The sequence below is a fragment of the Plectrocnemia conspersa genome, unplaced genomic scaffold, assembly GCF_051122295.1.
Source record: "Plectrocnemia conspersa isolate PC_06_02 unplaced genomic scaffold, ASM5112229v1 ptg000002l, whole genome shotgun sequence".
NCBI lineage: Eukaryota > Metazoa > Arthropoda > Insecta > Trichoptera > Polycentropodidae > Plectrocnemia > Plectrocnemia conspersa.
Window position 1 is genome coordinate 5,425,838 of NW_028277166.1, and position 17,636 is coordinate 5,443,473.

The 17,636-nt window shown below is 33.3% G+C and overlaps 2 protein-coding genes across 8 annotated transcripts in view; one reads left to right on the forward strand and one right to left on the reverse strand.

Annotated features, from left to right (window-relative positions):
* Arf6 (ADP-ribosylation factor 6) overlaps window positions 1–11,468 on the reverse strand; it is a 58,664-nt gene extending 47,196 nt beyond the window's left edge. Inside the window, exon 1 of the mRNA XM_088205710.1 lies at window positions 11,318–11,468. The gene's annotated coding sequence lies outside the window, so the exon portion shown is untranslated. The remainder of the gene's footprint in view (window positions 1–11,317) is intronic.
* A 1,979-nt stretch (window positions 11,469–13,447) lies between these two features.
* Window positions 13,448–17,542, forward strand: LOC148237431 (trans-1,2-dihydrobenzene-1,2-diol dehydrogenase-like). Of its 7 annotated transcripts, none has more exons than XM_088204158.1 (6): window positions 13,448–13,577; window positions 15,078–15,282; window positions 15,348–15,639; window positions 15,819–16,065; window positions 16,149–16,296; window positions 17,349–17,542. In XM_088204158.1, exons 2-6 carry the CDS (start codon window positions 15,081–15,083, stop codon window positions 17,453–17,455), a joined length of 996 nt encoding a protein of 331 aa, XP_088060284.1. In that variant the 5' UTR covers window positions 13,448–13,577; window positions 15,078–15,080; the 3' UTR covers window positions 17,456–17,542. The 7 variants fall into 7 exon arrangements, with proteins under 7 accessions (XP_088060284.1, XP_088060248.1, XP_088060263.1 ...); XM_088204122.1 differs by lacking the exon at window positions 13,448–13,577 and adding an exon at window positions 13,758–13,899; XM_088204137.1 differs by lacking the exon at window positions 13,448–13,577 and adding an exon at window positions 14,261–14,988.
* Window positions 17,543–17,636: the final 94 nt, after the last annotated feature.

The window sequence follows — 17,636 nt, forward strand, 5'->3', positions numbered from 1 at the left end:
TATCAATGTAAGTTCCAATAGAACAGCTGATGCTCTTTTCGATCATATTCATAATACCTTGGTGAAATTTGGATGTACAGAAAAATTAATTGCTCATATTATACTTATGACGGAGCGGCTGTAATATCTGGGGAGCACAATGGAGTACAAAAAAATCGAGATGGCCTTTAGGTAAAATAAGTCACGAAGAGAAATTTCACACCTATGGAAAAAGCCGGCAGCACCCACTGCGAAGTATGAAGGCCAAAAGGCCGGAAAAATAGACAGATTCAAAACGTCAACCGCATGCACGGTTGATGGCGAGCGACTATAAGCACGAGCATGTGTAAAGGCTGAGGTTCTAGTGCGCATGCGCGACCAATTCCATTCCCGATAAGCAATTCATGGCGTACGCGTATCGACTGCGTAAGACAGCTGGCCAGCCAGTCCGCCCGCGCTGCAGTCGGCTTTTGCCGCTCTCTCGGTGTGGTTGTATAGCCGATTTTTTGAGCGATTACGTTTCATAAAATGAATAAATTACAAAAATATTTAATTTTTAGAATCGTATTACAATCCCGAGGCATGCACCGCATCTAACGCGTGTATGAACCGCACGCCACTGATATGTCACAGTGAATGTGTATTTTTCAATGAAGTTATATTTTCACTAACATAAATATTTCAGTGAAATCATATCCGAATAAATTTTCACCGGTATATTTATATTTCTACTAGCGAATAATTTAACTGGTAAGCTCTAGTGAAATTATATGCTGCTCTAAAATGTCCATGACACTTAAATTTGACCTTACTAACTCATATGAATATCTACCATAAGTTTCATAACAAAATATCGAATTTATATACAGAATAAATTTTTGATGGAATTTTCGGTCTTATTTTATCATGTTTTGCACTCCTTTTTGCACATACATCGTCAATTTCTGGCGAAACAATTAATTATGCCAGATTTAAGTTATAATACAAAGAAAGCAATCTTCAGAGAACATTTTACGTCTAGATCCTTGATCGGCAGCCAAGTTTTCGCTTAAGTTAAGATCGGCGCGAAAGCAAAAGATGGACCGGAAAGTTCAACAGAGCGCACCTCTTTCTCTCGTCCGTTTTTCCTTTTGAGCCGTTGGTATAGGCGGCGATGAGAGTTATTTCTATGCGTGGGAAGACCATAAATTATCTGAGAGCTCGTGGGAGTGCGTAAATATCAAACGTAATACACGAATGCATCCCCGACAGGCTTCAATAAAACTTTTGTTTGTTTGCTCCGTGAGTATGTGTGCTGTGTGCTTTACATGACTTCACAGTGACCAGAAAACCACATCGACCTTTGTCGTTCGTTCCTAATCGGCGAAGAATCACAAAATTTATTGGACGCATTCATAAATGGAGTTTCTAGATAGATGGTTCGACACGCTGAATTGATTCGATTGATGGTACGCTATAAAATTTCCATTGATGGATCATAAACGGGAAGGGTTTGGTCGCAAGTGATAAATCAAAACTAACGGAGTAAACGATACAATATTAATGACTAATAATGCACGCAAATCTATAGTAAAATTTTCGCTTTCAAATAAATACCACGAATAATTGTTCTCAAAACACGCAGATTGAGTCATGCATATATTAACGGTTTGCTGGGAACGAAATGTTTGTCAATGGGTTAAATTTACATACTGAAAAATGGCTCATGCACCAGGTGGGTTCATGTGAATTTTCCTTCGAATCTCTTTGATTTTCATTTCATTCGAATATCCGTATTTTAGCGTGCCAGCTACGCAGAGGTCAATATTTGTAATTTCTTTGGGAAAATAATTAGACTCGCGAAGATTCTGAATATATTATACTCATAAATTACTATTATATTTTAGGAAAATTAAAGTTCAATATGAAAGACACAAAACGTTTTATAAACAGATTTTTAATTCTTAATAGTTCATTTGCAGATAAGTGATTGAACCGTTAATTCTTAATACATCTAAATACCTAATTGAACACGTATTTTTTATTCTCATTGTCTTGATCGAGTAGCAATATATATTGTGAAATTTAATACAGTAGTCGACAAATGTTCTACGTGGATTGCCTTAATTTTATTAACATGCTCAATCCCCGCGGGATTAATAAAAATATCATTGCAATTTCATTAATTTATTGTAGCCTAATACTATCACGATAGTGATGGTACAGGTTGACCCAATTCGAGTTGTCTATGTTGGCAGCACTGTAAATCAGACAGCTGTCAATAATCATTCATGCTCAAAGTGTCAAATGTAAGTCTGCAACAAAATGGATCACTTAACCACTGCGCGTAATATAATGTTTAATTGTTCTACAGAAATAACAATTCTGTTCGAACTATGTATCGAAATTTATGGGAAGATATTGGGTAATTTTATCGTCCTACTGAGCGAACAAATCGAAGAGACTGGGAGCGTTAGAGATAGGGTAAGGCATGTGCATCATCGTGGCGCCCGTTCAGCTGTAAGTGAAAGTGTGGCCGAAGACCCGGAATTGTCGATTCTAATGCCTGCACTACACTCTCTGGAAGTAGGCCATGGTTGGCCAAGGACGGAGAATATAGTGGGTTAATTCGTGGTTACTTCGGTCGAGTTCGGTTCTGCCCGCTCTAAAATCTCTCAGAAGTTCTCCGAGGTTACCGAGAACGGAAGGTAAAGTGGGGGTAATTTAGGTCGACTTGGCCAGCTTCGAGCGCTTCCGAAAATTGTCAGCAAATGGACCGAAGTCAAAGAGATTGAAGTCGGAGCTGCTCTTTCGAGAGCGAGCGGTGAGATACTTCCCCTTTCGCTCTCTTGCGTGTTAAGTGACAACAGTGAGAGCGATGATATGGTTTTTCGCAAACTGAGATAGAACGAGTAGCTCGGCTCAATTTCAGTATGCGCTTAGGCGTCCTATGGTTAACACGCACGTCGAGCGCTGCATCGTGGTCACGTGGTCAAGTTATAATACCACATGCTTATCGGGGACTTCAACAGATTCTTACTGATATCTTTGAATATTTTAGGGCACCAAAAGGGATTAATTATATTTTTGATAGTATATTCTTCTAATAGATATAGTTATTATATCATATATTTTTTTCATATAAAATTAAATAATTAAAAAATAATTAGTGGTACTTGATTTTGTTAAAAAAAATCGTTTCGAATATCCTTATGTATTTTCCTAGATCGGTTTATATAAATGTCACACCATAACGAATTTTCATTTAGAATCGATCGCGACAAATTTTAGGATAGTCACAGATGTGGTGTTCGTATTCTGAAGTATAATTTTTATGCCTTATGTCATTTTGCAAAAGCCGACAAAGATTTTACGAAAATTGAATATTTATGACCGAAAAGTTTTCACTGATATTGAATTGGTGAGTGCCCACACAAACTTTTATAATTATCAGTAGCGTAATTTTAATAATATGACAATTTAAAAATTGCTATTATTTGGCACATTTTCGATCGCGCGCAAATATGCCAGCAGCCACAGCGCGGACGTCATTCACGCTCGCCGTCCGGACGGCATATGAAATTTGTGGCTGTGTGGCTGCTACTCGGAAGTCCAAATTGAAGCCCAAAGAAAGCGAATAATTCACGCAGATTGGGCGTTAGAGCAGTAGGAAGTTGATGTTGATTTTTTAAAGAAAATCTTTTCTAATGAGGCACATTTCCACCTCTCTGGGTATGTTATTAAGCCAAATTTCCGCATATGGGGCGAGGAAAATCCTCATGTGATCACGAGCAAATGTTTGGTACGCGTTGTGGTCAGGCGGCGTCATTGAGCCTTACTTTTTAGTAAAACGATGAAGGTCGGACTTTAACAGTCAATGGTGAGCGCTATATGCGCATGATAACCGATTATTATTGATACGAAATCAAAGATATTGATGTGGAAGACACGATATTTCGTGTGAAAAGTTCTCAGGACACATTATTTCACGTTTTGGTAGCCGCCAAGATCATGTAATTTAACACCGTTGGATTTTTTTTGTAGTTACGCTAAAAGTCCTGTCTACGCCGACAAACCCGAAACGTTGAACGCCTAAAAACCACGTGTATGACTTATGTGCTGTTTTTCTCGCCACCTCAATATCATTTTCAGCTTTTCAGATTTATCTCTCGCGTGTTACCTAAAATGTATTTGACACCACTGCATTATACAACTAATAAGTGATTATGTTTTATAATATTTCATGCATCAATTCCTTTCGAGCCCTATGTACTCAGACATACGCTTCAATTATAATCAAAATCTCAATATAAATACAACATAACATGTTTTTTAATGTTAATAACCAGAACTAAATGTAAATACAAAACTAACATAAGCGTACATCTATCTCCAAACACAATGCCAGTGTTTACCAGGCATTATTTCATAATTGAAACCCACCAGCTTGATATCGATGTATCAAACGCTAACTCTAGCTAAATATAAAAAATACCCTTCAACAAAATTCTGCAACGGTGACCTAATTCTCGCTAATCCGTCGATTCGGCCCTGTCGAGCAACAAGTGCAGTGCCGAACAACTCGAGCGAGAGTAAAGCAATTGGGCCGTGGAACCCCTTTGAACCTCTTTATACACAGAATAGTCGCAAAGGTGACGAAACGGCCCTTAACCGTATTCAAAACGGATAATTGGAAACCCCCACACTGCGGCGCCTTCTCACGGTCGAGTTACGCTTTGGGTCTATTTGAGCAATGAAAAAATATACCCGACCGAGTGCTTCCCATATCTTATTGAATAAACCTATCAACGCCGGTTGAGAAACAAATTTTCAGCCTTTCAGATAGCTTTGGTCATTTGCATCAATCGCAAGCAAATATGCCTCTTTTGCATTGACTTAGATCATGTAAAAAAAATGAAGGGCTCAAAATGGTAAATTTCTACACGACAACGCTCGGTCACAGTGGTGCTAGGAAGAGACAATGCGTTGCAATAAAACTCTCCTTGACCTAATTTACCTGCCACGACGACGCTACTCAAGATATTCGATTACGCCGGATAGCCTTTGTAATTTGTCTACTTAATCGATCGATAAAAGCGAGTGACAAGAATTGACATGCCTCGAAAACACGTCCCTTACTACATTAATTTACCTTAATTGCGGTCCGAAATTTGTAGTGGTTCAAAATAAACATTACATATATAACTGATCCACGAGTGCAGTGAAAATGTACGAAGAGTAGAATTATTTTTATAGGTAGTTGCGTCAAAAAGGGCACAAAGCCGAATATTTTAATATTGGTAATATATTGAAAACTGAAGCGAGATTGGATCTTAAGAGTGAAGTGCTTCAAAGTTCTGATGACCCACTGGAAGCACATTTAGATGGGGAAATTCGCCCCAGTTAACGGAAAGTATTCAAATTCTTAAATATGAAGTGCTTTTTATAAGTTGTGGTTAAAATTAGAATTCTCGAGAATACTTCAATTCCGAAAAAATAATTAAAGATTTAATCAATAATCGTAAGACCAAATGACTGATTAAAGATACATCAAAAGATTTTCAGATCTAAGATAAAAGTTGCTTCTTTGAATATGTGACATTCTAAAACCTAATCGAAACTTTAACGATAAAATCATAATATATGACATGCATATCCTAAGTAATTAATAAAATTCGAACAAAAATACGCCGAAATATTATTGAAAATATAGTCGATTTATAATATTATACGTAATTATATTTAGCACGTTGAACCATATAGGCCGGTAAACCGGCCTGAAGAAGCGATACATGTGTATAAAACCCGAATGGCTGGTTTACCGGCCTCAATATCTATCATTACCCTACAGGCCGGTATTCCGGCCTGCAAATAAAAATCTATGAAGATACTTTTGACTCAACAAAACATGATTTTATAATACGCAAGATGATTATGAAATGTTGCAAATTCTAAGATTGATTTTTATTGTTTTAACCTATTATATTATTTTCATATGCAAAAAGATGTTTTCATTATTTCTCTGAATTTGCTACAAAATGTGTATGCAATTATCAGAAGCTAAACTACCAAGAACTAAAAAATGATTTTAATTTAAAATATTGCTTTCTTGGCGCAAATTGCTTTTTAAAACAAATATCCTTATAGAAAATTGCTCATGAGCTTGGGGTTCAAATGGTTTAAAAGCATCAAATCAAACGAAACTATAGTGTAGTAAATTATAAAAACTGTTTCAAATCGTCCAGTTAATATTTCATTCTGCTTTCGTTCACAAACAACGTTCACAATAAATTGACCACTTACACCTAACGAGTAATTGTATTGAAAGGTGAATGAGAAGCGTTTTCGTGATCAGCTATACTTCGTTTTATTTAACACGTCACTTTGAGGCTTATCTCATATTTCACAATCCGCTTGCGCCAAGCAAAGTTGTCATATACGTTCCAACTACTTCATTGTTATTCCGCCACTCGCAGAGCACGGACGTCTTTAAATTGTTAAATGATAAAGATTGATTTTGATAGCCTATATGTAACTCACTATTTCAACATAAAAAAATATTTCTAATTTCTTTAAATTTATTTAAAATATAGAAAAGAGCAATGATAAGTATATTGAACGTATATCCACATCTTGTACTTTCGGGTAAAGTTGTCATCTCTTTTTACTTAATTTTATAGTACGTATAAATATATGCTTATTTTTGTATATGCAATTTTAAAAATAATAGCCTTTGCATGTGGTCCGAGAATGAATTGGGGATTAGTGCATATTAAAAAATTTAATCTGTGCACAAAAACAAATACACGTGATCGCCTAAAACAGAATTAAATTATAACAAATTTACCATTTTTTCAAATAAATAAAATTAAAAAATACACATAAGAGCAAAACAAGGATTATAATAAATATGAATATATAATTATAAAATAGTAAAAGGGGCGATAAGATAAGAGAACAGAAAAACAAAACCGCCCTGTGTACTTATTCATACCGGTACCGCCCCTCAGGGCGACCGACTAATCACAAGGTGGAAATTTAAGAGTACATTATGAAAGCGCGTTGAACGACGTTTTACGGTGGCAAGCATATATACAATTTTTTTAAGAACCACATATATTTATGAAGAATTAGCCTATGGCTAAACTTTAATGTGAACATATTCAAAACAACCAATATATTATGTATTATAATCATTGCTGTGGAGTCGTTAAAAAAATACGACTCCGATTTCGATATTTACCAACAACACGACTCCACTTTGACTCCGACTCTGACACAAAAAAATTTAATTTTATCAGGTATTTTTGGTGTTCTCTACACGTTTAATATTCATACGCTACACACATTCATTATTACGGAATAAAATTTCATAAATTTCTTAATTTAAAAAAATGGTCGGAGTCGCTCATTTTTCACGACTCCGGCCAAAACACCACGATTCCACGACTCCAACTCCGTCTCCACAGCCCTAATTATAATACTTAATCAAAAAATGTCAAATAATGTATTGTAATATTTCTCAGATTCAGATTTAATACACAAATAAATGCATATTTTATATTTTAATTTATAAATATATTAGGTAAAATAAGCAAACATAAGTACTATCAAGCACAGGAAGACATACCCTTGAACAACCAATCTTCCTCTTGTAGTTAATTCATATGAAGAGTATGATAAAAGACATTTGACCTTATTATTCAGATGAACCAGTTAAATACATGGTGGTTTAATACACCGCTATAACTAATATTAATATTGTATATACCAATCATATTGATTTACCATAACTGAATATCAGATTAAAAATTAGAAGGACATGGTGTTGTTACTAATTTTATCACAACACTTGCAATTTGATATTAACGATCGTTTTGTATTGTGTAGGCGGTTCAATGGATAACGTTATCAGTTAGAATGATAATGTTAATATAATCTAAATTGGTATTTTATATATAAGCCTACATATACATTATCCTTTTGATAGAATTGATTTCAAAGAACGATTATTTTTATTTCTTTTTATTTAAACATTTACTGAATATGAAAAATATTCTTATTCAACGTCATGTTTTTAAGTACATGACAAATATATCTATTATGTATCACATTATTGTATTATTTACAATAAAATTACTTTTTTGGTATAGGTATGATGAGAAACATATAAGAATATACATTGGCATGCACAATTTATTTAAAACTTGATGTTCCGAATATAGTGCACATATAAACTGATGAGTGGAACATAGAAAGCTCTGGTATTGTTAATGGAGTGAGAACAAGACATTAATGTTTTCTTAAAAATAAATATTGTAAAAATCAACAAAACACAATATAAACAAATATATGGCTTATTACTGCAGTACATTTCTATTGCTTTTGAAATTACCTCGTAATGATGCATAAGTGGTTTTATATCATCTTTTTGTATAGAAATGGTGAGAACTATATTTTCTTTGACTTTTCCGCTATGCTTACTTGCACAATTTTTAAAGGCGCTCTCTGAGATAATGTCAATATAATATGTATAAAAAATTAGAGCACATTAAGCTATTGTAATCTAAGCATCAGTAAAAAATCTAAAATTTGGTTTGCTTACTGGTAGAAGTATTAGTTACTTTGAATTACTTTAACACACACCATTTACACAATATTAATGTTTTTGAATTAAATAATGAACTTAAGGAAAAATATTTCTTAATAATATTTTACCAAAGCAGAACTATTCTTATCTAAATAGATGCTTGCAATTATTTTAAAAGCCTTAATAGTTGAGTGTTGAAACACCATAAAATTAATGTCTAAGTACACAATCTCTAGATAACATAAAATACAATAATTACTATTTATAACCATAAAATATTCAATAAGTGTTTTTTTATAACTTGATAAACATAACAAATGTAATTATTAAAAAATATAAAATACATCAGTAGTTGACATCTACCAAAGTTCTGATTTTTATAGTAAACGGTTAAGTGTTTCAGTAATACACTACTTCATATAGACACATATTCACCTTGGTTATATTAAAGGGTATTACTACAGAAGAATATGTGTATGGAGAACTATTATATACTGATAAAATATTCTAACATGTATTTACTACATTTCTATAAAACTTATTTATCTCCTAAAAAATTCCCATTGCCAGCTAAGAATCATGTACAAGCAACTTTTGAGACAAAAATGAAAATTATAAAAAGCCACCATCGAAACCGACTCAACGAAAAGCGATAGGAGCAGCAATAGGTATTTTTAATACCTGAAAATATTCAAGAGCTTAGTGCTGTTTCAATGTGCAACGTGAATTTTAGAGTACCCAGGTCTTCTCTAGACTCAAGTTGACGGCTGAGTTAGACTAGTCTTACGATTGAAGTGGAAAAGTGTCTTAGCAGCCAAAGTCTGGACTAAATGGTGTTAGCCTGAGGGTCTAAGCTCGGACCGGATTATTGGGTTACAATTTTGTGAGCTCCACTGGCAGTGGACTCGGAATTTAAAGTGAAGACGGAAGTTTGCGTTTCAGTCATGTTTCAACATATATATGATTATGTTTGAGGAATGAATTCAAACATCTCCATCCGTCGTCTTCCACATTTCAAAAGAACAATTACCGATGATTAAATGCTAACGGAAAATCTCCGTTTATTTTATTGCAAATAAACATTTTTCAATTATATGTAATTATGTTCCTTTTAGGAGTCGAATTCTTTGTTGACAATTAACACAAGTGTTTCTCTGTCTATCTCTGGAATTCATTATTGCATAAAAAGCCATTTGTTTTAAACAAATTCCTGTTACTATTATGATATTCGGTTTATGATCCCTTGGTGGCTCGTTTTAAAATCCGTTGCTTTATGGTGCAAGTAGAATTGGAATATGCATAAAATTTTATGACTTCGCTCATTTCTTAAAATAATTTTATACTAGAAAGTTGATAATCTGAATCTACAAAACAATATATTTATTTATTTACACAAACTGAATGCTTTATTGCTGTAATATATTGTTGAATGTTAATACATGTTTGCAAATTTTACGAAAAAATCCAAGGGTTCAAAAGTCAGAACATTATCTTTGAAGACATTGAATATATTGTTGTATTCATGTATTTTTTTGGGAAATATATTAAACAAGAAGGATACGAATTGCTGAAATTTATGACCAATTATCCATTTGACTTTTTATGAATATTTCGTGTTTCAAACAACACGAAGCGTTTAAGCGATATTCCTTACATTCAGGTACTTTTAAAAATACTTTATATACTGATCTTTTATTGTGTTATCTATGAGTACCAATAAAAATCAATAAGACGACTGTGTTTATTTATTTCTTCACATTCATTCAAAATATTTTTAAAAATGTGGACGGAAAATGTTTTATCTTTTGGAACAATATGTACAGGAAAACATTATCTTTGACAAAATATCGTCTATCAACAACTGCTTCTGAATGCCTCTTAAGTTTTTAGACCAGGGGCCAGAACATCACTAGCCAATTTAATACTCATCATTTCTTGTCAGTTATGATTATCCGAAAGAATGTGATTTATTTATATATTTCTATTCTAATTATCGCATATTTTATATTTATTTATTTCTACTCATGTGAAACGTTAATTAAAATTTAAAAATACGTAAATACTGCATAATATTATTCTACTTTGATATCCTACGCTGATAAAACAACTTATGATAATCCACTCAATAAGCATCATTATAATTATATAATCAAAAATATTAGCAAAAAAATAACCACTTAAATTATTGTACAATTATAGATTTAATACTAGAAATAGAGACAATTTAATGATAGTTAGGTAAATATAAGAAGACGAGTACGTATATATTGTTTGGAGAGAAAAATACAATCATTTGGGCTTATAGCATATAATAATAGGTGAACCTAAACAAACTATATGTACACCAAAAATTCTTAATTATGTGTATAAAATTATATTTTTATTAATTTTGTAACGATCGGTATATTTATATTAAATTAATCGTGAATTTTGCTCTACAAATAGAAACAAGCGTATTTAATCGAAAAACATAACTGTCAAATGGAATCTTTCAATGAATATAGGTTATGTAGTATTGCCGAAAAAATTCAATGAAATATTTCAAAAAGCGGTATAAGATTGTAATTTTGAGTTTGTCAGACGCAAACGAGGGCATTGTTTGTGATGTTTTTCGGTTAGATTGGTATCGGAGTCGAAAAAGTGTCGCTGGCGGTTGAGGTGTATCAGTTGTCAAAGTGGAATTGTTGCAAAGGGCGAAGGAGCGGGGCGTGCACTTCAAGAGAGTTCAGAAATACGTTACTGAAATGAATAAAACAACGATAGACTCACGGAAAAATCGAAGGATGTGAAGAGTCGTCTGGCGCGGGCGCGGGCGGCGGCGACAGCGACAGCGACGATCGCGCGCTCGCAGGACTACCAACGCACGCGGATGACATTCACCGGCAGACGTACACGAGTCCACAGTGCTGCCACCCCTGCGTTCGTTTTATTTTTTTAAATTTGCTGTCAGTTACTAATAAACAGCATACTGCACAAAATAATAAGAGTAATTGTCTCCGGGCTTACAGAAACTGAAATATTATTAATTACTGTAAAGGGGAGTAGCGTTTTGATACTTACTTTTTAAAACAACACTACTGCTTTAATGTCAGCGGCAATAAGAAATAAAACAAGTGAAGCTAAATTACATGCATGTAATACTAGAACAGAATCAGCAAAAAGCACAATTGGGGTAATATTGAACAGAGCATTTAATAAATTTGAGGTTGTTTACATAGTTAATAATAAGACGGGACGAGGACCTGCAACGGCGTGCGAACCAACGAGAGGCTACTTATCGAGAGAATCCGTTATGCCAGTGTTACCAGAGTGCCGCTAAGTTTTAGCAATAATAGACCTAAGTAAATACATCTAAATAAGCCCCCTAAACGTTACTGTATGTATATGCAGATGACTACAATCGCACAACCTTTTAATTATTAAAGTCTTCAGTTCTAACATGACAGGTGCGAGTATTTGTCTAGCAACTGTAATGCTAAAAACGGGGTAATCAAATAATGCTCACAAATATGCATTACTAAAATCAGTCTGTAGATTGCGTAATTATATATAGTAAAAATTAAAATGATATGCAAATTATTTAAAGCAATTAAAAAAAAGACATTAGCATTTTTTAAATTGTATATTAAGAGGTAAGTATTTTGGTAATAAGGAAACATATTCCAGCTAGGTATTTAATCTGCCACAATACATTTTAAATACAATAAACTAGTAGTTAGACATGTAAGAATTTCACAAGAATTCTAGTTTTTGGAAAACTAAATTGTAGATTTTTACAGAATGAAAGGTGCTTGTTAATTAGCACGGCGCAATGCTGAAAAATACCAGTTGTGCTCTCCACATCGGTATCGTTCGCGTGCATATGAATGTATTATATAGAATACAAATAAATCACCACTGAGTTTCCTGAGCTGTTCAAACCCAAACGTAACATAACCAAATTAACCATTATAAGAGTTTAGGTTAGGTTTGTGTTTGAACAGCAAATGCACTTTCGCAACCGTAAGATATGCGTGCACACTCACACACACATACACCACACTAGAATGTCACAATATGTCGTATGAAAGTGGTAGTTTTTAAGTGTTACATCGCGTTAACTAACAAGTACCATAAATTAAGATGCTCCTTTAAAAAAGATTGTACTACTCAAAAATTTTGCCCTCCTTTGTCCTCATTATGTATTTCTTTTTCCTTCTTCGTCCTCCTTGAGCAAAACTCGTACATCTGAGGTGACCATTTTTTTAGCTCCCGCAGCATCGCTAAATGAACTAAAATTTCCGAAATGACATTAATTTTTAGTTACCACAGCAATTTGTCCTTCGCAAACAAAAATTTTTGAGACTGCCTTTTTATTTTGAATGTGCTGCTTTGATATTTTCAAAAGCTGGTCACCTTACATATATATTTATATGATGTGTAAAATACATAAATAATAAATAATAAGTATTTTAAATAATAAAAAAATACAACAGAAAATCATATTTTAATATATGTGGTATAGAGGACCTATTTATATGTATATATGTATTTATTCAAGTTTATTATGGCCAAAACTTGCCGGCACTCTGATAACACTGGCGTGACGAGCTCTTTCGACTAGTAACCTTCGGCGCGGTTGCGGGCCCCGCGCCCCGTTAATTGTATAAATAACCATGTAAACTTCATTAACTCCGAATAAAAAATACTACTGCAACGACCTTATCTGTGTCTAATTGCCACCCGTCACCTCCCGTCACTAAACGTGTGGAAACATAATTTTTTAGTAATTTACCAATGATATTTTTAAATTTTAACGTAATTTGGGCGGCGGGGATGATAACGGGTGGCAATTAGATACATATTGAACCGTTGCAGCAGTATTTTATTGATGATTAATGGTTTGTTTACATGGTTCACAAAGTACGGGGTGCGCGCACGTCGGCGCGCGTCCGAATCGCCTGAAGATTACCAGTCGAGAGAATAACCGTCACGCCAGTGCTACTTAACTGCCGACAAGTTTTGGCCATAACAAATCTAGACTCCCACAGTAACATTAAGCTTTAAATATAAAAAATGTTGAATCCTATGATTCTCTTCACAGTATAAAAGATCCAGGGCTGTGGAGTCAGAGTTGCAGTCGGAGTCGGTGGATTTGGAGCATTTTAAGCGGAGTTGGAGTCGTAAAAAATCCACCCAGACCAATATTTTTTTAATTGTTTGTCATGCGTTTTAAGTCGGTAATATGAAGTAAACAAAAGTTATTACGCACTTAATCAAATACCCAACAAAAGCCGACCGGCCACCGGCCGGCGTGGTAACACGTAGACACATACGATGGCGCAGCACTAATCCAAGCGAATGACATCCAGGTCATTTTTACATTTGAAATATTAGAAATATTTACTAATTACTTTCAGTTTCACACCTAGTCCGCTAATCACATTCTGTCATAAAAATTCAGAACTCGACAACATTTCCAATATGTATAAAAAAATTACTAATTATTTTTAATTATTTCTTATTTGTTGTTATTTATATGAAAATAAATTAATAAAATAATTAAAAATAAATTTAATATTTTAAGATTATCTTATCGAAATTTTTAAATTCCGAGTCGGAGTCGGATCTTGCGAAAAAGTTGGATTCTGAGTTGGGAAAAATTTCCAACGACTTCACAGCCCTGAACAAATTACTATGGTCAACATAGTATGTGTTTCGTCCAAGTAAATTAAGAAGAACGTTTTTAAAACTATTTTTGACAGCTAAATATCAGGTCAGATTCTTGTTGGATTCATGACGGTCGTAACAATATCTTAATAATTTGTTAAGATGCGTTCCTAACTAAAAATAACGGTTATTCTGGACTGTCGATTAGACCATCGTGGCGCACGGTTCGATCACTCTTTCAAAGGACCAACGACATGACCTTGATCTTATGGTCCGCTTTGGGACCAAAGCATTCACCAACGAACTTGTTGCATACAACCGAAATGCATGAGGCGGTCCGTGCGATGGTTCTAACGTGAATGGCCCTTTTTAGGTTTCAGATTGTTCTAAAACTCAAGGTGGCTCCAGACGTCCTCCTTAAACAAAAATGAATGTCCCTGAATGAACAAAAATTTCCGAAACGACCTTTTTTTAGTGTCCTCCATTGACATTTTCAAAATCTGGTCACCTTACAAAACTTCAGTTCTGTATTACAAACTGTCCTTTAAGATAGCAGTGATCTTTATCTTAATAATGTAATTTAATCCTACTGTGAACTTGAATATAACAAAAATCATAGTCTGCAAATTATTTAAAAATTTCATGAAAAAAACATATGTTTGCTAATTCTTATCTATCTCTCGATAAAAATTCACTAGTTGTTGCCGTGTTAAAAGTACTTGATTGTATAATAAAAATATTTATCTAACAAACAACTTGTAGAGTTAGACAGGGTTATTAATACACTAAAGGTCAATTGGATGGATAAAGTTATATAATAACAGTCATATCAGTTTTACAGCTAGTATATTGCTAATCATTCCATAAATTTCACTGACAGAACATGGCTCTCCGTTGGGGTATTGCAAGCGCTGGAAAGATTTCCAATGACTTTGTGTCGGCTTTAAGTAACTTACCGTCAGCTGATCACAAAGTATGCGCAGTCGCCGCGAGAAATTTAAACGATTCTAAGAAGTTTGCTGATCTGCACAACATTCCAGAAGCTTATGAAGGATATGATGCTCTAGCAAAGGATGCAAATATCGGTAAGAATATAAATTAACAAATTTATTTGTGATTGATTTTTTTATATATATATTTTTTATTGTAGAGATTGTATACGTCGGATCGTTGCATCCTTATCATTACAAGATTGCGATGCTTATGCTTCAAAACAATAAACATGTGTTGTGTGAAAAGCCTTTATGCATCAATTACAAAGAAGCTAAGAGCTTAATCGATTGTGCGAGGTCTAAAAACTTGTTTTTGATGGAAGCCGTTTGGTCTCGTTTCTTCCCTGCTTATATCGCCTTGAGAGAGCTCATCAAATCAGGCGGACTTGGAGAAATATTCCATGTCAACGTCGAATTTGGACAGAAAATCAGTCACATCAACAGATTAAAGTATTTATTTCAAAGGGGGTAATCAGAGAGTGAAAGCAACAAAACATTGTTAATGCTTCTAACGAATAATTCTTAAATCACTTTTAAATTTTTACACAAAGAAAGCTCTCACTTTTAGAATTATTCTAACATTTCAGCATAATTCAATAATATAATATAAACTAATACTTATGTTTTAGTACGAAAGAAATGGGAGGCGGAACCATTCTCGATCTTGGAATCTACAATTTACAATTTGCTCAAATGGTATTTGGTTGTGAACCAGATAAAGTTGTTGCTAGCGGTCACCTCAACGACGACGGAGTAGACTTATCCATGTCTTGTGTCATGACCTATTCCAATGGAGGTACTGCCGTTCTATCGACTCATTCTCAAGTCGTTCTTTCGAACTATGCCATAATTTCGGGAACGAAGGGTTCTGCTAAGGTTTGTGTTCATAATATAGTAACTGATAGAAACAGAATTTTAATTTATATATATAAAGTGTAATAAGTAATATAAAATTTCAGCTCCATGATTTTTGGTGTCCGACTAAACTCGAATATCCTGATGGTTCCTGCAAAGAGTTTAAACTTCCAACTAAAGGCACATATAATTTCACCAACAGTTCTGGTCTAAGTTACGAAGCTGAAGAATGCCGCAAATGCATTAGAGCGGGTTTGCTACTATTTATTACTTTATTAGAAAAAAGAAACTATTTTAATTTTAAGAATGAATATTATTTAATATTTTTTAGATTTTATATATATATATATATGTATATATATTTTCTAAAGTAGAAACTATTTATTAGATTGAAATCCGTACTTTCAAAAGTAATTTTTACCAAAATGGGTCTCAGATATCCTGTAATAAAATGTTCACTATGGTTCGATGGTGTATGATTTTTTTTACATATCTAATTAATATTATCTAGGCTACATCACTTTTTTTTTAAAACACAATATTTTATTTTTTTAATTTAAATCTATCAGTAAATATTGCAAGATATGAAAGAGAAGAGGGTGCAAATGGTGATGAAATAAGTAGCATTCTGAAACTTTGCCACAAGATATGTTAATTAAATTTTTATATTTTACTGTACACATAGTTTTATATTGTAGATATTAATTGAAATGAAAAAAATATGTTGATATGTTATTATATATATATTTATATTCATATTTGCTATACTAAATTTAAAAAAGAAGTGTAATAATAGCTAACAATATTTTTATGAAGGGAATGCATAACATAACCTTAAATATTTAGTATAAATACTGACTCTTCTTCTATATTTCTTTATTGACTAATAAACTGTTATAAATACTGCAATAATAATACTGTAATAATCTGACAAAATAACTAACCATTTAGTATAAATTCTGACCTTAATAATACGAGCCAAAATAAATTACTATCTTAACTAATTATTCCACAGATTTATGAAACAGAACGTTTTTTTTTCTGAAACATTTTCGATAAAAAAAAATATGCGTAAACCACAGATCCAAAAGTCAAAACACATTTATAGAAAGAACATAGGTACTATGTAGCATACAACACATTACTTCGGCGGTATTTAAGAGTTAATTTACTCGATTCAGCTTTTTGAAATATTATGATAATAATTTGTCAATATATATTTGTGATGAAAAATCATTTTCATTTTGATTGTACTAATAACTATTTCGTTAATAATGAATAAACTCTTATTGTATTTATTTCAGGATTGATTGAATCTCCAATAATGTCTCATACTGAAAGTCTCGTCTTAGCCAAGTTAGAGGATAACATAAGGAAGCAAATTGGCGTTCATTACAAACAAGATGACTAACAAAACACAATATTTACATTATAATTGTGTCCGTTTATAAAAAAACTACTTATGTAAATATGTCATTAAATGGACAATATACAGTCATGCTTTATTTATTAGTAACCTGTTGTCCAAACGGTACGTCGACGTAAAAATTATCGTAATTAGGCAAATTCGGCGTATGTTTTCCACGTTAGTC

What these genes read in the sequence shown, in the direction of transcription:
- LOC148237431 (XM_088204103.1), top strand. Translation starts at nt 14,452, where the DNA reads ATGACCTTGATCTTATGGTCCGCTTTGGGACCAAAGCATTCACCAACG. An exon ending in CAACCGAAATGCATGAGGCG is followed by an intron (nt 14,533 to 15,077) that starts GTCCGTGCGATG and finishes TTTCACTGACAG; the next exon opens with AACATGGCTCTCCGTTGGGG. An exon ending in AGCAAAGGATGCAAATATCG is followed by an intron (nt 15,283 to 15,347) that starts GTAAGAATATAA and finishes TTTTTATTGTAG; the next exon opens with AGATTGTATACGTCGGATCG.